This window comes from Pan troglodytes, chromosome 11, assembly GCF_028858775.2.
Source record: "Pan troglodytes isolate AG18354 chromosome 11, NHGRI_mPanTro3-v2.0_pri, whole genome shotgun sequence".
Classification (NCBI taxonomy): Eukaryota; Metazoa; Chordata; class Mammalia; order Primates; family Hominidae; genus Pan; species Pan troglodytes.
In genome coordinates, this window is record NC_072409.2 from 10,512,719 (window position 1) to 10,537,575 (window position 24,857).

Here is a 24,857-nt window from a genome sequence, read left to right on the forward strand (position 1 = left end):
GGACATGCTGACCTGTCTCTCACCTGCAGGGTCTCTTCTGGGGTCTACGAGCCAGTCGTGATTGAAAGCCATTGAGGAGCAGGTGTCCGGGCTGGAGAAGAGTCCTGCTTTCTCTGGAGTCCAGACCTGTATCATTCCATGAGGAACTTTCCCCTTCAGATCACCTCTGCGCCACATCTCATCCATGCCTCCTCCATGCACTCCAGTCCACACTCCCCGTAGCATCATTCCATTGCCCCTCCCATCCATGCTGGGACCCTCCTGGCCCACCAAGGCCCAGGCACCACTGTGAATATTCTCCTCTGAACCACTAGAGGGCAGGCCAGGCAGGCCAGGCGGGCCCGTGCAGCTTGTGGGCAAGAAGGAGCTGGCAAGGACCGGCGCTGCTGGAGACTGACCCAGCCCACTGGCTGAGGACATGCAGCGGCTCCTAAATGTAGAGATGCCTGTGGCTGAGGGGCCTCTCTACCTGTGTCCCCACTCACTCCAGGAGCACTGGCTTTGGTCACGTCTTGGCAGCAGGGCCTTGCTCCGTTGTTCCCTTGCCCTGGTGGTGGGGGGGCCAGACCGCCTCCGGAATCCTGCCACCTGTGACTGTCTGACTGCTTAGTGCTTCAGCTGTCCCTTCCTTGTGTCCTGGGGGACCTGCTGGCGGCCTCTTCCTGGGAGCCATGACCTCAGACCCCACCCACACTCCAGATCGAGACCCCTGCCTCCCCCCGGCAGATGTCCTCCCACTGCCTTGCAGCCTGCACTTTGCACATGCTCACCCCCAGCACAGTGCCGCTGGCCCCTCACCTCCCCTTCCCTGAGCCCCTTCCCAAGGACTCCTGGTCACTGCCTGCTGTGCAGTCAGAGGCCCAGGGTCCAGCAGCCCGGCGGGAACGGGTGCTGCCTCTTCCTCCAGTTAGCTCCAGCTCAGGTCTGAGACCCGTGCTGAGAAAGGTCTGAGCACCGACCGTGCCCTCTGCCCAGGGCTGGGTCCTGAGCAGCTGGTTTTCCTGCAGGAAGGTTGGAGCAAGCAAAGTCCTTCTCTGCCCTCAGGGTCAGCTGCCCAGACTGGGGCGGATGCCAGAGAGGCAGGTGGGCTGTGGCTGGACTGGTCCGGAGCTGGCTTCCTTACCAGAAAAGCCTCAGCCTTCCTCTGGAAGCATCCCCAGTTCTGGGCAAGGGGGAAGGGCTCCTTTAAGGGGTGTGCTTTCCCAGTGGGGAGCAGTCTGGCCCTGCCCCTACTAAAGCCTCTGCTCTCAGCACTTTCCCCCAGGTCCTTGTAACTTGCTTGAAGGTGGGTTCTGGCTGCCAGCCAGTCCCTGGACAAACTCTCCTGCCCCTTTTAAATTTCACTCATTTTGTATAAACCCAGCAGGCTGGTGTTTACTTAGCCCTGTAGCTTTTTTCATTTTTTCTTTCCGTCTTTCTTCTTGAGTTCACGGTTCAATATTGCCTCCTCCCCCTGGTGAGGGGAGGTGCTGCTTTTCTGCCCCACCTGCCGGCTGGTTCCAGCAGCGCTGGGGCCCAGCTGGGGGGCCGGGATGGGGGCTTCTCTCTCTGGGAGGGGTGCAGGTGCCCTCCCCAGGCTGGGAGGGTTCCTTCCCTAGCTCCCCATCTGCCCCCGCTGGTGAGAGTTGGGCTTCTTGGTCTTGGAACTCCCTGGCATTGGGAACAGAGCATTTCCAGCATTTGTTGTTGTTGTTTTACTCACCTAACCCTTAGAAAATGAATGTTAGAAGGTGCCTGCCGAGGCGGGACAGAGTGTTTGCTCGGGCTGGAGAAGGCTCTGCTCAGCCCTGAGAGTCCCTTCCTGCCCCACCGATACTGGCACTTTAAAAAGGAAGCTGACCGCACAGTGTCCAGACGAATTGGCCCCCAGAAGATGGGGAGTTCTGTCCTGCCCTTCTGTGTCTGCGTGACCTCACCCAGCCTAGGAGGGAGGTGCATTCAGGGTAGATTTGCCTCTCATTCAAAGTTCTGGGGCTTTGGGCGGAAAACAGCCAGCTTTGGCGCTGTTGGGGAGACTCCTCCAGACCAGGAACCCCAGAAGGAGACAGAGCCTGCCACATCTTCCCACGCCAGGCCCTGGGCCAGGGTGATTGGACTGAGAATTTGGCCACAACCAAATTGATGCTGGCTGGAACCAGAGGCCAGAAAGCCTGGCCTTGTTGTCCCCATGTGGGAGCCTTGTCCTCAGCCCTCTTGTCCCCTTGAGCTCAGTGAATTCCCACCAGGTGCCCACAGCTCCTGGACTTCAAATTCTATATATTGAGAGAGTTGGAGAGTATATCAGAGATATTTTTGGAAAGGAGTTGGTCTATGCAATGTCAGTTTGGAATCTTCTTGAAAGTTTAATGTTTTTATTAGGAGATTTAAAGAAAATAAAGGTCTGCAATATCTTTAGGTTTTTTTTTTTCCTGTTTACCGCACAAACTGACCACATGGCATTCTGTCAGGATGGAGGGTGTCCATGTTCTCCTCTTGTCTTTAGGGAGGTGATAAGGAGATGGGCGGAGGGGTGTTTTTTTCTTTGACTCCCTTCCTTTCTAACAGAATGTTGCCACCACTGCTTGAGTGGGCTGTGTTTGTTCCTCTGTCCCAGCTTCTGTTGTAGAAAATAACATTGTTAGGGGAACTCAGCCTAGTGTCAGCGTCTTGGTTTGGGGAGAAAAAATTAAATGTTTCGGTTTTTGTTTCTTTTGCTGTTTTGTTTTTACCTTGTTACTTTATCATATTGACTTTAGGGTCAAAGGCAACATCAGAAGAAGTCAGATATGTATAGTGACATTCCAGGGGTGGGGAAGGTGTAGGGGTCCAGGGTTCTCCCGGTCTTGGCCACAGGCACAAACATCACCTTCATCGTTCCAGATTCCTGGGGAGAAAACTGAGAAGATCGTTACCTGCCAGCCTCATACGGAGCAAAAGCTCTGTCCTCAGGGCCAAGTTCTAACCACTGCTCTGTAGACCTTCTCTGCAATCAAGTGGCCTCTAAGGAGCATGCCTGAGGACAAATAACTGTGCCTCAGTTTCCTCACCTGCAGATGGGGTTATCAAATAACACGAGTGTGCAGCCTGACCTGTAGGAGGTGTGAGTGTGTTCCCAAACTAAAGCCCCAGGCTGCCATCATTTACAGGCTTGGCTTGCCCCGGGCCCCTCACCCCTGTTTCTGACCGTCCCAAGTCTCTCTGGGACAGGCAAGTCACTCTGGTTCTTTAATAAGCTTGGAGGTGTTGGGAAGCTTCAGTGGTACTGGCCAGGCCAGGAGGAATCAGGCCACCAGGGCTCCATCTCTATCCTGGGATAGCATTCACCCCACTCCTCCTCAGGGCTGACCCCGACTCATGGCCCCTTTAAACCCTGAAGGCCGATTCTGCCCCTTCTTCTGTTATATGCACAACTGAGGAAGGAGGTAAAAGTGGGCTCCTAGGTGAGCCCAAAGTCTCCTGAGAGATAAGGGAAAATAATTGGACTGTAGGTTTAAAAAAGTTGCTCTTGGCCAGGCACAGTGGCTCACGCCTATAATCCCAGCACTTTGGGAGGCTGAGGCAGGAGGCAGATCACCTGAAGTCACCCTGACCAACATGGAGAAACCCTATCTCTACTAAAAATAGAAAAATTAGCTGGGCGTGGTGGTGAGTGCCTGTAATCGCAGCTACTCAGGAGGCTGAGGCAGGAGAATCGCTTGAACCCAGGAGGTGGAGGTTGCAATGAGCCAAAATCGTGCCATTGCACTCCAGCCTGAGTGACAGAGCGAGATTCCGTCTCAAAAAAAAAAAAAAAAGTTGCTCTTGTCAGCTTTGGGAGGGCAGACTCCATAGTTGCAGATGGGCTTCCAACCAACCAAGGAGATAAATGCCAGAGGGAGCGAACCATGCCAGGCTCAAAGCACATCTCTCCCCAAACCCCCCAGGTGGGGACAGCGGGCCAAAGGCCTCCACATAACCCCTCAGGGAGGCCTGGAGTCCAGATGCTGTACTCCAGTATCTAAACAATCACTGAATCTTAAAGCTGACAGGTTCAAAGCTCTTACTTTGGGCCGAGCGCAGTGGCTTACGCCTGTAATCCAGGCACTTTCGGAGGCTGAGGTGGGTGGATCACCTGAGGTCAGGAGTTTGAGACCAACCTAGCCAACATGGTGAAAACCCATCTCTACTAAAAATACAAAAATTAGCTGGGCGTGTTGACACGTGCCTGTAGTCCCAGCTACTTGGGAGGCTGAGGCAGAAGAATCGCTTGAACCCAGGAGGCAGAGGTTGTAGTGAGCTGAGATCATGCCACTGCACTCCAGCCTGGGTGACAGAGTGAGACTCCCGTCTTGGGAAAAACAAAAAAACAAAAAAAAACTTTCTTTGGGCCAAGCCTCCACTGAGTGCCAGGGATACAGCAGCAACCTCAGACCCTACCCTCGGAGCTGACAGGGCCGGATCAACAATTGCATCAGTGAATTAAAAGGCACAGGAGGCTGGGCACCGTGGCTCACGCCTGTAAACTTTTGGAGGCCGAGTTGGGAGGATCGCTTGAGCCCAGGAGTTCGACACCAGCCTGGATAACATAGAACTCCGTCTCAAAAAAAAAAAAAAACCTTCCCGACTGGCTTCCCTGAGGAACGTGGCGTCCCAGTGAGACCGGATGGGTGAGGAGCAGCCGGCCTGTGAGTGGTGGGGAACCGCGTTCCTATCTCGGAGCTGAAGAAGCGTGGAAGATGATCTGGCCCAACATCTCTTTGTTCTCAGAGGAAGGGCCTTCCAAGACCGGGGAGGGGCCTGTGCGTGGGTCCCGGTCCGAAACGTGTCTGGGCTGCTGCGAGAGGCAGTCGGTGAAGGAAGGGAGGGGACATCCGAAGGGTGGCCCGGGAGGCCGGGCGATGGTGAGGAGGGCGCCTCCTCTCCACCAAATCCTCCCCATCCATGCGGGCTAGGGACAGACCCTCCCCCGCCCACCCTAGGCTGGAAAGTGAACGTTCTCTGCACCTCTCCCACCTACAGACTAAGTAGGGCACCCGGTTTCCGTGTCGGCTTCACCACTGACTCGGAATGGGATCTGCCTTTCTCTGAGTCTCGCTTTTCCCATCTGAAAAATGGAACTTCCGATCCCGCACTCCCATCCCACTCTGGCCCCGGGACTCTGGGATACTTAGAGATTGGCTTTTGGTGGGGCGGCGACAGGACTGTGGCCATGAAGGCCAGGGAGTCTGGGTCCCCAACTCGGTCCCATTCCCTAGAGAGATTCGGGCAGCAACCGGCCCCACAATGCTCTTGAGAACTACACTTCGCCGATATGCAAAGGAGAGGAGGCGGTTCCTGCTCGTCTCCGACGAGGTGGGCCCGAGCAGGCCTGGGGACTACGACTCCCGGCGTGCTCCGCAGTCCAAAGCCGGAAGAGCGTGGACCCGGAACCGGATGTGGCTTGCGGCTCGGGTGGCTGAGCGCGCCGGGAAATGGTGAGATTGGCACCGTGTGCCGGAGATAGGGGCGTCTGGGGGTGGGGTCCCGGGTCTGCTCAGGAGCTGGGGCATGGGCACTTGGAACGGGGATTGCTCTCCCGCCCCCACTATTGTACGGACGACAACGCGGAGGCCTAGCATTCTCTCCCAGCCTAGAAACCGATCCCTAGTCAGCCCTCTACCATCTGTTGAATGGGAAGCTTAGACCGTGATCGGGCCGCGACGCCCCGCTTCCATTAGTGCGCCGAAATAGAGGGTCACTTCGTCAGCTGAGACCTCCCTTTTCTCCAGGCCACGGGGACAGACCAGGTGGTGGGACTCGGCCTCGTCGCCGTTAGCCTGATCATCTTCACCTACTACACCGCCTGGGTGATTCTCTTGGTATGTCATTCTCCCCGTCCGCTGCTCACCTTCCCCGAGCCCTGGTACCGCCAGAGCAACTACTATATAGGCTCTAGGCACGGCGCTGGCTTCATTGCCTGCCTCATCTCTTGAACTCTCCAGAACAACTCTATGAGGAAGATGCCAGTGGTACCGCATTTTATAGATGAGATAGCTGAGGCTAGGGGAGAAGGATCTGGCCCAAGATTGCATCCTTAGCCGCTACACTTAAAACTCTGTTTCCGGCTTGCTTTGACTTTTGGGGGAGTTCTGTTCCTTCTGGGTTAGCCTGCTGACTCTTAGGCATGGCAAACGCCAGTGATATTTGTGAAGGCCTTTAGGATATTTTTTTCTTGTGGGAAAACTTGTTGGTTATTGCTTAAGAAGTGCAGTGTGTCTGGAAGTGCAGAACTTGGTATCCTTTAGAGAAAAAATATTAGTGAAGAAGCCCTGGAGGCCCAGGTTGGGAGTCAGTCGAGGATTCCTCAAGTACCATTTGCTAGGCTGTGAGGTGCCTTAGGGCAGGTCTCTTGTGCCCTGTTCTCTTGTCCCCACCACCAACCTATAGCAGGCACCAAAGCAAGTGCCCGGTAAATACCAATAAATTAAGGAAAGAAACAAACCACGACACCCAAATGCCGTAATCTTAAAGAAAAGCAAATGCAGTCCCAATCCTCTGAATGGGTCAGCCCCTTAGATGGAGGAGGTGGGACGTTTGGGCTTGGGGGCTCGGCAAGGCAAGCAAGACTCACCAGAGCTCTGCCCTCGATGCCAGCCATTCATCGACAGTCAGCATGTCATCCACAAGTATTTCCTGCCCCGAGCCTATGCTGTCGCCATCCCACTGGCTGCAGGCCTCCTGCTGCTCCTGTTTGTGGGTAAGTCATCACCTCCTCCCCTTGACCCTGGGCAGGGTTTCGGGAAGACCCCACCTCTGAACATGCTTCCACACTATGGCGGTGCTGGAAGCTGCTTGCCCTGAACTCACCCGTGGGGTTTTCCTGTTCATCCTTCGAGGCTGCCAGTCAGTAACCTCTGGGTTTCCTGGTGCCCCAGGCTTTTTGGACTCCAATGACCTGTCCATCTCTTTTCTGCCCCAACCCCATCATCACTCTGCTCACACCTCAGTCACCCTCTTGTCACCCTGGCTTCTAATTCCTGCACCTCTCTCTCTCATGGCTTCCTAGGGATGGGGACTGTGTCTCCATCATTACTGCACATCTAGAACAGGCTGTGGCACTGAGGCTGTGCTCAGAAAGTCATTTGGATGAGTCAGTCAACAGCCGGGTGCCTGGATGATGGGTGGATGGATGGGTGGGTGGGTGAGGTGTAGGAGGAGGTGGGTAGGTATGTAGGTGGACAGACAAGTGGTTGACCGGGTGATCGATAGATGGGTGGATCTTGTTCCCCTTGGAATCTGAAACACTAAATGCAGCATCTTGCTTGAGGCAGGCACTCAGTTGGTGTTTGTTGAGTGAATGTGAGTAGACATATGCCTTGACGAATGACTAGGGAGATAAGCAGGTTCCCTGGAGGATGGTTGGGTAGGTTCACAGCCCTGCGTGTGGGTGGCTCTGCTGTGTCATGCCGTGGCCTCCCAGCAGCCCTGAGCTTAGATCTTACGTGGCCTTTCTGGTCTGTGTATCCCAGGACTGTTCATCTCCTACGTGATGCTGAAGAGCAAGAGAGTGACCAAGAAGGCTCAGTGAAGGTCCCGCAGGGATGAGGCTGCCAGCCCCTTCTCTGCTTCCCCTCCAGCACAGGGACCAAGTGGGGGAGCCTGCAGAACCTGTCCAGGCACAGTGGCTCCTCAAGCCTGCCTGTCCTGCAGAGTCCCCATGGCATGGAGCTTACACCTGACTGACTGGAGCCCCCTCCCCGACTCCCACTTCCAGAAGCTAGGAGGGAGGGATACCTGGAAGACTCCGGTCACCTCCTTCTTGCTCAGGGCCTAAAAGATGCTGGTCCTCCCGACCTCACTCTCAGACTCCCTGCCACCTTTTCCCCTGGGTTCTGCCGTCTTGCCTCACTTCCCCTCCTGTCACATGCTGATGTTGGACTTAGCAGGTTCTAAGGCCACATGTGTGACCTCTCTGACTTCTCTTCTTCCACCAAGGCAGCTTTCCTTACCCTGACACAGCCCCAGACCCCACAAAGCCTTCTGGACCTGGAAAGCCTGGGGAAGGACTGACAGACCCCAGGACCAGCCCTGGGGCTCAGGGCAGCCACCCCGGGCTGCTGACCGACTGACCTCTCCTCACGGAGGCCCAGCCCCAAAGCCCCAGGGCTGGCCCATTTGGGACAGCTGACCAATAAACACTGATGGTGTGTTCGTCTCTGTGCCGTGTTTACCCAGGGTCGGGGCTGGAGCGGGCTGGGAGCGGTCTTGGGTCAGGAGATCCTGTACAGTAGGGGTGACTCGGGGGCCTTCTGCCCTGACCCTGTGCACTGGGGATAAAGCAGGGACTGGGACAGATGTGCTTCCTACCCAATGGAGCTCACAGCTGGGAGTCATTGGAGGCCCTGGCACCCCTCTGCCATGCCTCCCCTGTGCCAGCTTGGCCGGGTTGGATTTATTACTTTAGGGACCCTTGGGCCACTCCCCTAAAAACCCCACAGCCCAACTTAACGTGGCCCTGAGCAGTGAAGGCTGCTCTGTGTTCAGGTTGGCTGGACTGGCCCAGCCCCCAGCCTTCCAGCGGTCCCACCGTGCCTGGGCAGCTGGCTCTCCCATTTGCCACGGCACCTAGTGTAAGCCCCCATTCCTCAAACCCGGGACCCTCACTTTTCTTCCAGTTGGTGGAGGTATCTTCCTCATCACAGAGGAAAAAGGCCAACTGCAGACACTCGCCCTGTCCCCACCTGCTCCATGCTCTGTCCCCCAGTCCAGGCAGAACTGCACACTTGGGCTTTGGATCCTAAACCCCCAACTACTGTAGTGGGAGCCTGAGGTCACAGTTGGCCCCCCCTGTTGTGAGAAAGATCTCCATGGGATCCTCCCATTGTTCCCTGAGTGTGCTCTGGATCCCACTTACGGGCCCTCCGTCAATCCAGTCGTCCCCACTAAGTATCTCCCTCTGTCCATTTCACCACCAAGCTTCCCCAAAGGGGGTCCGCATCTGTCTCCTGCATTTCTTCACCTCCTGCCGCACTCAGCATCTGTCCCCATCTCTCCAGGCAGGCTGCAGCCACTGAGGCCACCAGCGGTGTCCACTCTTTTTTTTTTTTTTAATTTTTCTTTGTGACAAAGTTTTGCTCTTGTTGCCCAGGCTGGAGTGCAATGGTGTGATCTCGGCTCACTGCAACCTCCACCTCCCGAGTTCAAGTGATTCTCCTGCCTCAGCCTCCCAAGTAGCTGGGATTACAGGCATGTGCCACCACACCCAGCTAATTTTGTATTTTTAGTAGAGACAGGGTTTCTCCATGTTGGTCAGGCTGGTCTTGAACTCTCGACCTCAGGCTATCCGCCTGCCTCGGCCCCCCAAAGTGCTGGGATTACAGGCATGAGCCACCGTGCCCAGTTGATGTCCACTCTTTAAATCCAAAGGATGTTTGCTTGACTCTCAGCTGCATTTGGCCTGTGACATCCCCTGATCCACTGTCAGCCGCTTTCTTGATGTCTGTGATGACCATTCTGTTTGTTTGTTTTTGGCAGAGTTTCGCTCTGTTGCCCAGGCTGGAGTGCAGTGGCACGATCTTGGCTCACTGCAACCTCTGCCTCCTGGGTTCAAGTGATCCTCCTGCTTCAGTCTCCCGAGTAGCTGGGATTACAGGCGCCTGCCACCACGCCCAGCTAATTTTTTGTATTTTTAGTAGAGATGGGGTTTTGCCATGTTGGCCAGGCTGGTCTCAAACTCCTGACCTCAGGTGATCTGCCTGCCTCAGCCTCCCAAAATGCTGGGATTACAGGCATGAGCCACCACGCCCGGCTGTGATGATCATTCTGCTATTTGATGTCTCACTCATGCCGTCTTCTGCCATGTGATGCTGGGCTCCTCAGGGTTGTGTCACAAGCCGTCTCACCCTCGCCAGGCTCACCTCTGGCCCGATGCACTGCACATGGCCCAGCTGCCCACCTGACATCCTCATCGGATGCCATGGTGGGAAACTCAAATGCATCCTCTCATGAGCTGAATTCTCAGACTTCTCCCAAATCTGGCTGTCCCCCTCATGCCCTGCCCCCTCTAGTGACTGGTGTACCATGTCCCTAACCTGGCTTTCTTCCTTATCCCCCCATCCACAGGACCCTGAGCTTTATCAGTTCTCCCTCCCCTTTTCTCCTGGCCTCTAGCCACCTTCCTGATGCAAAGCCACCATCCTCTGCCCTAAGTCACAGATGGCTTCCTCACTGCTTCTCCTGCCCACTCTGGCCCCACCAGTCCAACTATGCATAACAACCAGTGCCCTTCAAAAATGCACACCTTGACCAGGCACGGTGGCTCACGCCTGTAATCCCAGCACTTTGGGAGGCCAAGGTGGGCAGATCACTTGAGGTCAGGAGTTGGAGACCAGCCTGGCCAACATGGTGAAACCCCGTGTCTACTAAAAATACAAAAATGGGGCCGGGTGCGGTGGCTCACGCCTGTAATCCCAGCACTTTGGGAGGCTGAGGCAGGCGGATCACAAGGTCAGGAGATCGAGACCATCCTGGCTAACACGGTGAAACTCCGTCTCTACTAAAAAAAAATACAAATAATTAGCCAGGCGTGGTGGTAGGCACCTGTAGTCCCAGCTACTTGGGAGGCTGAGTCAGGAGAATGGCATGAACCCAGGAGGTGGAGCTTGCAGTGAGCTGAGATGGTGCCACTGCACTTCAGCCTGGGCGACAGAGCGAGACTCCGTCTCGAAAAAAAAAAAAAATACAAAAATGGCTGGGCGTGGTGGCTCATGCCTGTAATCCCAGCACTTTGGGAGGCTGAGGTGGGCGGATCACAAGGTCAGGAGATCAAGACCATCCTGGCCAACATGGTGAAACCCCGGCTCTACTAAAAATACAAAAATTAGCTGGATGTGGTGGTGAATGCCTGTAATCCTAGCTACTCGGGAAGCTGAGGCAGGAGAATTACTTGAACCGGGGAGTCAGAGGTTGAACTGAGCTGGGATCATGCCACTGCACTCCAGCCTGGCGACAGAGAGAGACTGTCTCAAAAAAAAAAAAAAAAAAAAAAAAAAGCCCAGCATGGTAGCACGCGGCTGTAGCCCCAGCTACTCAGGAGGCTGAGGCAGAGGAATCTCTTGAACCCGGGAGGCGGAGGTTGCAGTTAGCTGCGACTGTGCCACTGCACTCCAGCCTGGGTGACAGAGCAAGACTCTGTCTCAGAAAAAAAGAAAAAAAAATTAGCTGGACATGGTGACGCCTGCCTATAATCCCAGCTACTTGGGAGGCTGAGGCATGAGAATCACTTGAACCTGGAGGCAGAGGTTGCAGTGAGCCGAGATTGCGCCATTGCACTCCAGCGCGGGCCACAGAGGGGGATTCTGTCTTAAAACAAACAAAACCCTCTAACCTTGGTGCCTCACACTCACACCCATACTCACAGTTACCTCTCTGGGTCCCCACAGGGCCCTGCCTCAGCGTGCTTTCCCCTCTTCACTCCAGCCACTCTGGCCTTTCACTTCCTGGACTCACCAAGGCCCTTTGCACGTCCTACTCGCCTTGGTCCCATAGACACTCATCCAGCACAGGCTTGTGCCAGGCACTCAGCCAGGAAGCAGGAATGACATGGCCCCGCTTTCATGGCATTCCCACTCCAGGGGGAGACGTGATAAACAATAAACAAGACAGTCTCTGACAGTGTTAGGGTGGGAAAGAAAATAAAGGTGATGTGATCAGGAGTTGGGGAGGGGAGCGCTCTGTTGGAGTCTGGCAAGGTGACGAAAGAACGAGGCGAGTAGCAGTCTGGGGTCAAGAGTTTCAAGCAGAGGGAATAGCAAAATGCAGAGGCTTGAATGGGAGAGTTTGGCGGCTAAGGAACAGGAGGGGCCGGGCGGCTCAGTGGTTAAGTGTAGGGTGAGTGGTTTGAGATGGGCCTGGGGTCAGGGTGAGGGGTTTGGGTTTTGTTCCATTGCCATGGGAGCCACTGGAGGCTTTAAGCACGAGAGTGACATCATCCAAGTTATGCTTTTAAAGATCACGCAGGCAGCTGAGCCCCTCCCTCTCGCTCACCACTAAATCCCCAGGGCCTAGCACTGCTGGCCCACAGTGGGTGTTCAATATCTATGTGTTCAATGAATGGATGTCCCCGACTTTGCTGTGTGACCTAGAGGTAGTGACTTCTTTCTCTAGATCTCTCAGTTTTTTCACCCAAAAGACGGGCAATGGGGATTTCACGCCGGAATGGGTGGGTGGCACAGGATTTAGGTTACTCGCCTCCCCAGGCGGCCCTAGCGACCCGAGCCCCCACGCCGAGGGCGGAAAATGGGGGTGCTCCCTTAGAGGGACCCCAGCCAACGTCCGGCGGCCCCGCCCCAGCCGGACCGAGGTCTGAAGGATGCTGCAGCCGTGGGGGCGGGACCCGCAGGCGATCGCCAGCGCCTCCCGCGTGGATTGGATGCAGCCGCAGTCGGCGCCATGCTATTGGTCGGCCGCGAGGTAGGGGCGGGGCCTGACTCCTGCAGCGGGGCGGCGGGGAATGCGGCCAAAGCCCGGGAAGCTGCTGCGGGGGCGATGGCTGCGCCGAGCCGGGGGCCCCGCGAGGTAGGTGCGGACCCGAGAGAGGACAGGAGAGGGAAGGGTTGGTGGGCAGGGGCCGGGCCTCCCCTCGGCGAGCGGCGCGGACACGCCCCCATCCAAGCCTGGGAGGGGCCCTGCAGCCGGCGAAGACCAGGACACGCCCCACACGGGGCGCCAGGTATCCCGAGGGGCGGCCTGGCGGATATCCCTCAACACTTCCTCAGCTTTCTCATTGGGAAAATGGAGAGGATGCTAAAGCTCCTCCTTCAGGGGGCTGTTAGGAGGTCAAGCTCTCATCCAGTGCGGGGCACGCGGTGGATGCCCACTACTGGTGGGTCAGCGGCTATGAAAAGCATCGTGCTGGCCCCTCCGTGCTGGCCTGGAGGCGCTCAGCATAGGCGAATGGAAGAGATGTGACTGAATCACCGGCATCACAGCTCCTACTATCAAGGGCTCCCGTGCAAGGAGCTCAAACTCAAAAGTAACAAGAGTTCATACCTACCACGAGGAAGCTGTTCTAGTTTTCATGTTGCAGATGAAAAAATGAGGCACAGAAAGGTTAGATGACTTACCTAAAGTCACAAGGTTGGTGAGAGACGGTCCATCTAAGGCCAGGTTTGACTGCAGAGTGCACGCCGTATCTACTGATAATCATAACCATTGCTCTATTCGGGTGCTGACTGCGTGCCAGGCACTGTGTGGCCCCTCTGGGTACCAGCATCATCTCTATTTTACAGCTGAAGAAATTGAGGCAGAGAGAGATGAGGGGAAGTCTCACAAGTAGTGGAAGTGGGACTTGAACCCTGATCTTTTTCCTCTGTGACGCTGCCACAGGCTGTGTCCTGTGCCTCCTCCCACCAGGTCCTGGCCCCCTCCCCTGAGGCTGGATGCAGAGCAGTCACCTCCAGCCGCCGGGGGCTTCTCTGGCGCCTCCGAGACAAGCAGTCTCGCCTGGGCCTGTTTGAGATCAGCCCGGGGCATGAACTGCATGGGATGACGTGCATGATGCAGGCAGGGCTGTGGGCTGCCACCCAGGTCTCCATGGACCACCCACCCACGGTGAGTGGCCCATCTGTCCCACGAATCTCCACACCAGCAATGGCAAGACTTGGCTGATGCCCTGTCTGGCTGAAACTGCAGGTGTGGGGATCAGAGAGGGATATCAAGGGGAGGAAGGCAGAGAGGGAGGAACATTGTGGTGTGGGAGCTGGAACGTCTGGGGTGCTTTGGGGGTGTGAGGAACCCCCTGACTCAGGTGGTTGCTATGTGACTCTAGGTGGGTCTCTGCCTCTCTCTGGGCCTCAGTGTCCCCATCTGTATAATGGGGGGAGATTATACTCCTTGGTTTCTGAGGCCCTCCCAGCCCTGCCAGGGTGTATGGTTGAAAAGGGACCCCCACCCCCACCCTGCTGGCCTAGCCCATCCTCTCTGGAGCTCAGGCTGAGGCAGGGCTGGCTCAGCAGAAAGGTGGCCCAACTGCAAGCTCAGCAGCTGGGCGGGCCTGGGTGAGCACGTGTGTGGTGTTCGTGTGTGTGCATGTGTGCGCAGTGGGACCACATTCCACAGACCACATCCGGCACAGGGACCTGGAGATCCAGGGAAAGTGTAGAGACTCGAGGGAGTTCTCTAAATCACAAACTGACCTCATCACCTGCTGAAAAGCTTCCATGGCTCCCCAATACTCAGCATGACCTCCAGATCCAGCTGCATCCAGCCTTGTTCACACTCCATCCCTCCCTCACTGGCTTCAGCCACTTGGGCCCTCCTTCCCTTGCCGGCAGCCACCAGTGCTGTTTCTACTGGTGCGAGCACCCTGCTCCTCCTCTCCACTACCCTTTAGATTTCAGCTTAGAGGTCTCCACCCCCAGGAAGGCTTCTCTGATTTTGCCCCTCCCAGGTTGCATCAGGCAGGTCCCTTGGCTTCAGGGCCACCCCCTTGTACTGGACTGAATCTGGCTTCACTTGGCCAGCCTGTGAGTCTGGGAACGTGCCTGGTTTGAACTCATGGCCTGGTGCTGGTGATCCAGAGTGGATGAGATACACTCAGGCCTTGCCGTGGGTCACTCTTGTCCCCCTGGCATCCCTGGGAGGTGAGCAAGGCATCTGCCCAACCCAGGCACTCCCAGAAACTATGGTCCCGGTTTGCTGAAGGAATCCAATTGGAGGAGGTGGGGGACGGGCCAGGTGCAGGACATCTGGAGATCCTGGGGCAGGCAGCAGGGGACTGAGGGTTGCCCTGAGCTCCTCTACCTCTCCCTGCAGGGGCCGCCCTCCCGGGACGATTTCTCGGAGGTCCTAACCCAGGTTCATGAGGTAGGAGGCCCAGACTCCCGTGTGGGAGGGACGTGTGCTGGTCTTGCTCTCTCCTCTGCAGTTTTCCCATCTGTGCAGTGGGAGTGAAGGCTTGTCCCTGAGCCTTGAGCCTTGCAGGAAGGGTGTGGTCACCCTGACCCTCCTGTCCCAGGACCAACTGCACACACCCGGGCCCACGCAGACACTCCAGAGGAGGCTCTTCCTCCCCTGCAGGGCTTCGAGCTGGGCACGCTGGCCGGCCCCGCCTTTGCCTGGCTGCGCGGCTCCCTGGGCCTGGCGGAGGAGGACTATCAGGCTGCGCTGGGCCCCGGCGGCCCCTACCTGCAGTTCCTCAGCACCTCCAAGAGCAAGGCCAGCTTCTTCCTGTCGTGAGCTTGCGGCAGGGGTGGGGCAGGGGTGGGAGTGGTACCCCTGGCTGGGAGGGCAGAATTCCCAGTGGCGGGGAAGGCCCCCTGAAGAGAGAAACAGAGCGGCCCTAATCTGGGAGGGTCAGGGCCGGATGGTGGACAGATGGGGGAGGAGAGGAGGGCGAGGGCCGAAGGCGAGAGGGGCGGTGCCGAGACCTGGGAGCGAGATCCACGTGCACAGGTCGGGGAAGGGGGCCGGGTGGGAGCCGCTCCAGCCAGGCCTGGGCAGTGACCTCTTTCTCTTGCCCCCCAGCCACGACCAGCGCTTCTTCCTGAAGACCCAGGGGCGCCGAGAGGTGCAGGCTCTGCTCGCCCACCTGCCCCGCTACGTGCAGCACCTGCAGCGGCACCCGCACTCGCTGCTGGCGCGGTTGCTGGGTACTTGGCTGGGGGCGGGGCTCAGTGGGGGCGGGTCCTAGGTCATCATATACCTGGGGAGGGCGGGGTGTGTGGGCGGGGCCCAAATGGGCGGATTTGGGGTTGTAGGGCATGGGGGTGGGGCCATACTTGGGGGCGGGGCACCACTGGGGCTGTGTTTAGGGGTGGGATCGGGTCGGGATCCGGACCCCAGCCAAGGAAGGGTCCAGGTGCCGCGGATCTTGAGAAGGAGGCGTGGCCTGGCGCTGGGATTGGCGCCGGATGCACCCCGGGTTGTGGAGTTTGGGGATCCTCATCCGGCGCCCTCTCCCCTTCCAGGAGTGCACAGTCTGCGGGTGGACCGGGGAAAGAAGGTGGGTGAAGCCGAGGCGAGGTGGCTGGGCGGAGCGGGCGGCTGGAGGGCGACAGCCGGCCTCCCTCACTCCCTGTCCCGGCCCCCAGACGTACTTCATCGTCATGCAGAGCGTCTTCTACCCCGCCGGCCGCATCTCCGAGAGGTGAGTGGCCTAAGCAGGTTTGGGGCCCCATCCCAGCCGAAACTCGCGGCCCTAAGCACCCACACTCACTAGCCAGACGGTGAAACCGAGGCCCAGGAAGGAGAAGGGGCGTTCCCAAGATCTGGTGGGTCAGAGACAGTGACGCCCACACCCAGCATCTCTGGAGCACTCAGTGTGCGTTAGGCGCCGTGTTGGGCCTTTCGCATGCTTTTTAATTCCCAGAAGGACGCTGAGGGGCAGCTCTTATCCTCCTTCCTAGATGAGAAACCGAGGAAGGAGAAGGCCACACAGCTAACATGTGGGGAGCAGGGACTCAGACCCAGCCTCTGACTGCACGTAACCCCCTGTGCCCTCCAGCGCTGACTCTACCCGCAGGTTCCCCACCCCCCGGCCATTGGCTGCCCCCAAGCCCTCCTGTTGCCACCGCCTGGGGTTGGATCCCTGTGTCTGGGACACCCTCAGGGGTGACAAGGTGTCCAGAGGCAGGCACAGGCAGGGCTCAAGCCTGGGCTGGGCCACCAGTGGCCTGAGTGTGAATGCCTGCTCTGCTCTTATCTTTAACTCAGAAACAATAATAGGCCGGGGTTCAGCTATAGGGCCGGGCATGGTGCGTCATGCTTGTAATCACAGCACTTTTGGAGGCCAAGGCAGGAGGATTACTTGAGCCCAGGAGTTGGAGACCACCCTGGGCAATAGAGTGAGACCCTGCCTCTACAAAAAATGAAAAAGTTAGCTGGGTGTGATGGTACGTGCCTGTAGTCCCAGCTACTTGGGAGGTTAAGGTGGGAGGATTGCTTGAGCCCGGGAGGTCAAGGCTTCAGTGAGCCGTGTTTGTTTCACTGCACTCCAGCCTGGGTGACAGAGTAAGACCTTCTCTAAAAAAAGAAAGAAACAGGTGAGACTCCATCTCCAAAAAAAAAAAAAAGAAAGAAAGAAAGGGAGGAAGGAAGGGAAAGAAAGAGAGAAGAGAGAGAAAGAAAGAAAAGAGAGAGAGAAAGAAAGAAAAGAGAGAAAGAAAGAAGAGAGAGAGAGAAAGAAAGAAAGAAAGAGAAAAAGACAGGCCAGGGTTGTGCTGAGGATTGTGGATGATCTATGTAATAGTTCAGTGCACATAAGCAGTCACTGGAAGCTCTTGTGAGATTCTCTGTGTGTCTCAAATCTATGTAAAGCTGAATTCTGTCCCCCCACCCAGGTATGACATCAAAGGCTGCGAGGTGAGCCGCTGGGTGGATCCCGCCCCTGAGGGCAGCCCCCTTGTTCTGGTGCTGAAGGACCTCAACTTTCAGGGCAAGACCATCAACCTGGGTGAGCCACGGGGGTGGCCAATGCCTGTTCCTCCTTCATTCAGGGTGAAGTTTAGAAGGGTGTCCCTGCTGCCCTCTGCCTGAGTTATTAAGAGCCCAGATTTGGCCGGGCGCCGTGGCTCACGCCTGTAATTCCAGCACTTTGGGAGGCCGAGACGGGTGGATTACGAGGTCAGGAGTTCAAGACCAGCCTGGCCAAGATGCTGAAACTCTGTCTCTATGAAAAACACACAAATTAGCCAGGCGTGGTGGTACCCGCCTATAATCCCAGCTACTCAGGAGGCTGAGGCAGGAGAATCGCTTGAACCCAGGCGGCAGAGGTTGCAGTGAGCCGAGATGGCGCCACTGCACTCCAGCCTGTGCGACAGAGCAAGACTCTGTCTCAAAAAATAAAATAAAAATAAAAGAGATTCTGGAATCAGGCAGAGCAGAGTTCAAATTCAGGCTCCATGACTTCCTAGCTAGGTGACCAAGGCAAATTACAGATGAGTTTCTTTATTTGTGAGATGGGGACAGTAATGCCACATGCTGTCACGGGGCAGAGTGTGTGGAGCACCGTGGCTGGCACATGATGAGCGCTCAGGTGGGGGCACTGATGCTCCGGCAGGGCCCCAGCGGAGCTGGTTCCTCCGCCAGATGGAACTGGATACCACCTTCCTTCGGGAGCTCAACGTGCTGGATTACAGCCTCCTGATAGCCTTCCAACGTCTCCACGAGGATGAGAGGGGCCCGGGCAGCAGCCTCATCTTCCGCACGGCCAGGTGAGCCTCCCACAGGGGCAACAGCGAGATTGAGGTGGTGAGAGTAAGGGAAAGACAGACATGGGGGCATGGGAGTGCACCGGGAGCAGTGCAGCCAAAGACATGAAGGCTGGAAAGTGCAGAGTTTGTGTGTGTGTGTGCGTGTGCGCGCGTGTGTGCATATGTGTGAGTGCATGCATGCATGTGTGTGCGTGCATGTGTGTGGGTGTGCATATGCGCATGTGTGTGTGCGTGTGTGCGTGTGTGTGTGTAGAGGGGAGGGCTGGAGAAGCCTGGCTGGTAGGGCAGGAGGGGCACAGGTGGACTGCAGCAGGGGACAGAACAGATGAAGTCCAGTTGGAGAAGAGCTTTGGTGACTATTTGAAGAATCTGCCCATTTTCCAGTGGGGCTGTGGAACCACTGAAGGTTTCAGAGCAGAGAAAAAGACCTATTTAATTTTTAACATTTTTCCTTTTTTTTTTTTTTTTTTTGAGATGGAGTTTCGCCCTGTCACCCAGGCTGGAATGCAGTGGTGCCCTCTCGGCTCACTGCAACCTCTGCCTCCCGGATTCAAGCGATTCTCCTGCCTCAGCCTCCTGAGAAGCTGGGATTACAGGCATCCCCACCATGCCTGGCTAATTTTTTTTTTTTTTTTTTTTTTTTGAGATGGAGTCTTACTCTGTAGCCCAGGCTGGAGTGCAGTGGCGCGATCTTGGCTCACTACAACCTCCGCCTCCCGGGTTCAAGCAGTTCTCCCTGCCTCAGCCTCCTGAGTAGCTGGGATTACAGGCACACACCAGCATGCCCGGCTAATTTTTGTATTTTTATTAGAGACGGGGTTTCATCAAGTTGGCCACGCTGGTCTTGAACTCCTGACCTCAAGTGATCCACCCGCCTCGGCCTCCCAAAGTGCTGGGAGGCCCAGCATCTGGCCAATTTTCGTATTTTTAGTGGAGATGGGGTTTCGCCTTGTTGACCAGGCTGGTCTTGAACTCCTGACCAAGAGATTCGTCTGTCTCTGCCTCCCAAAGTGTTGGGATTACAGGCATGAGCCACCGCGCCCAGCCTAATTTTTGCTTTAGAAAGGGTCCTTGCCCTTTTTAGCTGGTCATTCCACTTCCAGGACGCTGACGTCATCATCGTTGGCACCGTCTTCCTGTCTTCATCTCAGTAGTGGTAACCGTCATTCCTTCGTGCTGACTGGGAGCCTCCCTGGGAGGGTAGACTCATCCCCATTTGAGAAATGTGAGAACTGAGGCTCGGGAAGCAGACACGAGGTTGCAGAATGACTTCTGAGGACTCATGTTAGTACTTGGCCAGCTACTTCCATTTCAGTTCCCTCAGGCCCACCCCTGTGGTCGAACAGAATTACATAGGAGCTAAGACAGGCACTCCATTGATCCAGTGGGTGGACAAGGGGAGTGAAAGAGGAGGTCCGGCCGCCACCCCTCCCGTCCCCTGCCTCGTTCCTACCCCTCAGAGGAAGAACTTGGTATGGGTGAGACTTGGGTAGAATTTGGAGTCACTGGCCTTTGGCTGGGCTGGACATGTCCTGACCGGATGGTGGCAAGCCTGCCATGGGGCACGGAGCCTCCCACATCTGCCCATCCAAGTGAGGTCAGCTTTTCCCTTGCCCTCTCCCCCTAGCCGGTACTTAGGCCACCGCTGTCATTCAGTCAGTGAGTCCTGGTTTGCATGGAATTGTTGTGACATTGAAATATTTTCATGTTGGCTGTCCCAGCCCCACCCCAACCCAGTTCCCAGCCCCTACTGAGAACGCCCCCATCCCACATCTCCCCATCATCCAGGTAGCCCACAGGGTACCAGCATTCTGCTCAGACTCTCAGACCACTGAGCTCTGATTGGCCAGCGCCGGGCAGGGCTTTTTTCTCATTGGTCTATTTACCCCGAGACCCAGACAGGACAGGATTAAAGCCCTTCAATAACGCCTGAGGACAAAGTTAGGGAATTGAACCTACTTCTGCTGGGTCTGGGCGCCCTGCCAAAGGTACCTTCTGGTATGGAAGACATTTTGAGGCAAAACCATAGACACACCATCTGCAAACTGAGGTTGCTGGATTTTGTTCACAAAACTTCTGCTTCACAACCCTGAGACTTCCAGGGTTGGATGACTCCAAAGAGAAATTTAGGAAATAGACTTACCTGAAGTCATGTGGCACCAAAGTGCAGATTCCAGGGTCTGTGTGACGCAAAGGCTATAGACCAGTGCTACCCAGTAGAGATATAATTCAAGCCATACATGTAATTTAAAATTTTCTAGTAGCCTCATTTTAAAAAGTAAAAACAGGTGAAATACTATAATTCATTTACTCAATACATCCAAAATGTTCATTTCATTGAATCAACGTAAAAATGAGTAAGATATTTTACATCCTTTGTTTCTTTTCTTTCTTTTCTTTTCTTTTTTTTTTTTTTTGAGACAGAGTCTCGCTCTGTCGCCCAGGCTGGAGTGCAATGGCAAGATATTGGCTCACTGCAACCCTCCGCCTCCCGGGTTCAAGCGATTCTCCTGCCTCAGCCTCCTGAGCAGCTGGGATTACAGGCGTCCGCCACCACACCCGGCTAATTTTTGCATTTTAGTAGAGATGGGGTTTCGCCATGTCATGGTCTCCGACTTCTGACCTCAGGTGATCCGCCCGCCTCGGCCTCCCAAAGTGCTGGGATTACAGGCGTGAGCCACTGCGCCCAGCCTTACATCCTTTTTTTCATCCTGTCTTTGAAATTGAGTATGTATTGTACACGTATAGCACATCTCAACTGGGAATAGCCACATTTCAAGGCTCAGTGGCCACCTGTGGCCAATGTCTACTGAACAGTGCACCTCTAGCCCAACACTTTCGCTTTTCTCAGTCTACCTGACTTCACAAACCTGGGCACACAGGAGGTGTGGGAATGAGCTGGTGGAGGGGTGGGCAGCCTGGCCAGGCTTGCAGAGCCGACTGGCTGGGGCTTCCTGGAGGAGCTGGCAGCTTCACCCTCCTGTCGGCCCCCAGGTCTGTGCAAGGGGCACAGAGCCCGGAAGAGTCGAGAGCCCAAAACCGCCGGCTGCTGCCCGACGCCCCCAACGCCCTACACATCCTGGACGGGCCCGAGCAGCGCTATTTCCTGGGCGTCGTGGATCTCGCCACGGTCTACGGGCTCCGCAAGCGGCTGGAGCACTTGTGGAAGACACTGCGCTACCCGGGCCGGACCTTCTCCACTGTCAGCCCGGCTCGCTACGCCCGTCGCCTCTGCCAGTGGGTGGAGGCGCACACGGAGTGACGGGCGCCCGGCCCCACTCTCCGGATCTGGATGATGGGCTCACGCCAGGAACGCCGGTTCCCCCGGGCCCGGGCATCTCGCCTGCGCTTCCTCCTGATGGTCGCCAGAGGGCAGCATCCCCTAACTAATACCGTAACCGCGCAGTCCCGTTTGACGGTGGTGCCGTGCCCAGCATCGTGCCAAGGACTCCCCTACTTTAGCTCATTTAATCCTCAAAAAATGCTATTATTCTCTTTTTACAGACCATGAAATGGAGGCTCAGGGGGTGAAGGGACTGATCAAGATCATTCAGCAATAAATGCTGGAACCAGGACTCAACCATGGCTTTTGGATTCCGGAGCCTGTATTCTTAACCACCAGCTCCTGCAGCTTGGTCCTCATGATCTGGGCAAGGGGGGAGGCTGAAGGCTGCAGCCCTCTTGTCATCCAGATGGGGAAACTGAGGCCCAGAGACTTTAAGGGGCGTAAGCACGGGTAAGTGGCAAGGTCGGCCCTGAGTACCCAGGCCTCCCGGCCCCCTGCTCCTGGCCTGATACTCTAGGGATGCAGATGGGAGAAGCAGGGGTCCTGGGGGCTGCCTGGAGCTCTGGGAGGCATTCTGAACGGGGTCTACTACTGATCTCAAGTGAGCTCTGCCCTCCTCTGAAAGTCACTTTTCTCATCAGTTAAATGGGGGCAAGGGTCCGTGGTCCGACCAAGGTCTTGGCTTCACAGACATCACCAGGAGCCTGCATGCCCCAGATCACTCCTTCTCCTTCCTCCAGGAAACTCCAGCCTGGCCTCTGACCCCAGTTCAATCCGACCATGCCCAAGCCCAAGCGGGCCTTTCCTCCAGAACTGCTGCGGGGCCTGGCTGTGTGACTGGGGCAAGGTGCTAAACCTCTCTGTGCCTCGCTGGTCTAATCTGTAAAATGAAAGAATGGAAACAGACCTCATTAACTCATTAAATATTTGTTGAGCACCTGCCATGTGACAGGCCCTCTGCTGGTAATGGGGACCTGGGGACGAAGCAAGTGGCACAGATTCTGCCTTCATGGAACTAGTGGAACTCACAGTCTGGGGGAAGGGACCCCTACCCAATCATTTGATGGATAGTGTTGGGGGAAGGGCTTTATTTTTTATTTATTTATTTATTCATTTTTTATGATTTTTTTTTTAAATTATACTTTAAGTTTTAGGGTACATGTGCACATTGTGCAGGTTAGTTACATATGTATACATGTGCCATGCTGGTGCGCTGCACCCACTAACTCGTCATCTAGCATTAGGTATATCTCCCAATGCTATCCCTCCCCCCTCCCCACCACAGTCCCCAGAGTGTGATATTCCCCTGGGGGAAGGGCTTTAACTTCTACTCTGAGACCAGAAAAGAGTCTGACATGTCCCTAGGAGGGTCCCAGGCTAAGAGCACAGCAAGGGCCTGGGGTGAGAGAAGGAAAACATTTCAGAGTGGGAGGGGGCCATGTGGGCCAAGAGTGGACCCCCAGGATTGGACAGTGCAGGACCTCGGGGAAGCCATTCAGCTGCAATGCACACTGCCACTCCACTGACCCATCAGATCCCACCAAAGAAAGGTGGCTGAGGGGCCGGGCACCTTGGCTTACGCCTGTAATCCCAGCACTTTGGGAGTCCAAGGTGGGTGGATCACTTGAGGTCAGGAGTTTGAAACCAGCCTGGCCAACATGGTGAAACCTCGTCTCTACTAAAAATACAAAAGTTAGCCAGCTGTGGTGGCGGGTGCCTGTAGTCCCAGCTACTTGGGAGGCTGAGGCAGGCGAATTCCTTGAATCCAGGAGGCAGAGGTTGCAGTGAGTCGAGATGGCACCACTGCACTCCAGCCTGGGCAACACAGCAAGACTGTCTCAAACAAAACAAAACAACAACAAAAAAAGAAAGATGGCTGAGGGGGAAGGGGGAGGAAGGAGAGAGCTCTGGATGCAGGGTTCCTGGAATATTTGGTTTTTGGTTTTTTTTGAGACAGGGCCTCCCTCTGTCACCTAGGCTTGAGTGCAGTGACATGGATTACAGCTCATTGCAGCCTCAACCTCCTGGGCTCAAGTGATCCTCCCACCTCAGCCTCCCAAGTAGCTGGGACTACAGGCATGTGCCATCACACCTGGCTACTTTTATTTTATTTTATTTTATTTTGCAGAGACAGGGTCTCATCATATTGCCAAGGCTGATCTTGAACTCCTGGGCTCCAGCAATCCGCCTGATTTGATCTTCCCAAAGTGTTGGGCCCACAGGCATGAGCCACTGCACCTCACCAGAATATATGTACTTTAAATATTGATATCACTCCTAGTCGTCTGGGTGACCTTGCCTGATTTCTCAACCTCTCTGTGCTGGCATGAGCTGAGTGGAAATTTCTTGTCCTTACTTTAGCAGGAAGTTGTGACGTAGAGTGTTGTCATGCCCATCACTCAGGAGGTGATGGGCCAGGGAAACTCGGAGGTGGCAGGGAATTGCAGCAGGAACTGGGGTCTGACTCCACATTTCCACCCGTCTGGATCCCACAGGCTGAGTCAGCGCCACAGAGTCCCGCTCTCACACATAAAGATGACTCAGACCCTCTCCACCTTTGGGTCTCTGGCCGTGAGCCTAGCCGGGACCTCAGGCTGGAAAGGAAAGTGATTTGTCCAAGAACTCATGGGACCCAGGCTCTCCTAACTCATGCATTCATAGACGTGACCTAGCACCTAGGGTGTGCCGGGCACTGTGCAGGTGCTGGAGGTGTCCTGAGCACATGGCTGGTCTGACTTTGCCCACATGGAGCTTAGAGTCTGTGGGGCAGGTGGACCATAAATAAGGCAACCAGTTAATACACAGGGCAATTTCAGAGTGTGACAAATATGAAAAACTGAGTCGGGGTGAGGCAAGAGGGATTGGGGTGCAGTGTTGGGTAGGGTGGCTGGCAAGGGCTTTTCAGAGGAGGTGATGCTTGAGCTGAATGGTAAGAGAAGCCACCATATGACTAGCGCAGTCCAGCAGAGGACACAGTGAGGGCAGAGGCCCCGCAGTAGGAATGGCTTCAGTAATGATTGGCGGTCGGAGGGTGGCCAGGGCAGGTGGAGGGTGACTGAAGGAGTTCACACTGTGTAGGATCATGTAGGTTGTGGTAAGCGGAGTAGGTTTTTGCCAAAAGCAAAGTGAAGATCTTTATCTGGGGCTGTGGGACTTCCTGGTCACAGTTCTACTGTGGACTTATGATCCTCATCTACCCTGGGAGCACGGGCCATTTGGGCATGTCCCTGTCTCCATGTGGCCCTAGCAAGGATGGAGTTGCCTCTCCGGGGAAGGAATCATCACCTCACCAGCCATTGTGGGCAGTGAGTGAATCCATAGGGAACTTCTCACCATTGTGCCTTCAGGGTTGGGCCTATGAGGAAAGAAACTTGAAGAACGAGGACTGAGAGGAAAGGGCTCTGGCTTTGGGGACCCACTGC

The 24,857-nt window shown here is 55.8% G+C and overlaps 3 protein-coding genes across 6 annotated transcripts in view; all 3 read left to right on the plus strand.

The window, feature by feature from the left end:
- Nucleotides 1-2,688, plus strand: part of EEIG1 (estrogen-induced osteoclastogenesis regulator 1) — a 40,414-nt gene extending 37,726 nt beyond the window's left edge. For all 4 annotated transcript variants that reach the window (XM_016961740.3, XM_063788222.1, XM_063788224.1 and 1 more), the window contains one exon: nt 30-2,688. In XM_016961740.3, the coding sequence (XP_016817229.1) occupies nt 30-75 (46 nt within the window). In that variant the 3' untranslated portion in view covers nt 76-2,688. The remainder of the gene's footprint in view (nt 1-29) is intronic.
- Nucleotides 2,689-5,298: 2,610 nt separating this feature from the next.
- Nucleotides 5,299-8,148, plus strand: DPM2 (dolichyl-phosphate mannosyltransferase subunit 2, regulatory). The gene is made up of 4 exons (XM_016961739.4): nt 5,299-5,432; nt 5,727-5,816; nt 6,592-6,694; nt 7,467-8,148. The coding sequence occupies exons 1-4, from the start codon at nt 5,430-5,432 to the stop codon at nt 7,523-7,525; spliced, it is 255 nt and encodes an 84-aa protein (XP_016817228.1). The 5' UTR covers nt 5,299-5,429; the 3' UTR covers nt 7,526-8,148.
- A 4,109-nt stretch (nt 8,149-12,257) lies between these two features.
- On the plus strand, nt 12,258-21,729 carry PIP5KL1 (phosphatidylinositol-4-phosphate 5-kinase like 1). Its single transcript, XM_520281.8, has 10 exons — nt 12,258-12,513; nt 13,351-13,548; nt 14,752-14,802; nt 15,016-15,170; nt 15,463-15,587; nt 15,906-15,940; nt 16,029-16,084; nt 17,277-17,389; nt 17,996-18,149; nt 21,144-21,729. The coding sequence occupies exons 1-10, from the start codon at nt 12,388-12,390 to the stop codon at nt 21,409-21,411; spliced, it is 1,281 nt and encodes a 426-aa protein (XP_520281.5). The 5' UTR covers nt 12,258-12,387; the 3' UTR covers nt 21,412-21,729.
- Nucleotides 21,730-24,857: the final 3,128 nt, after the last annotated feature.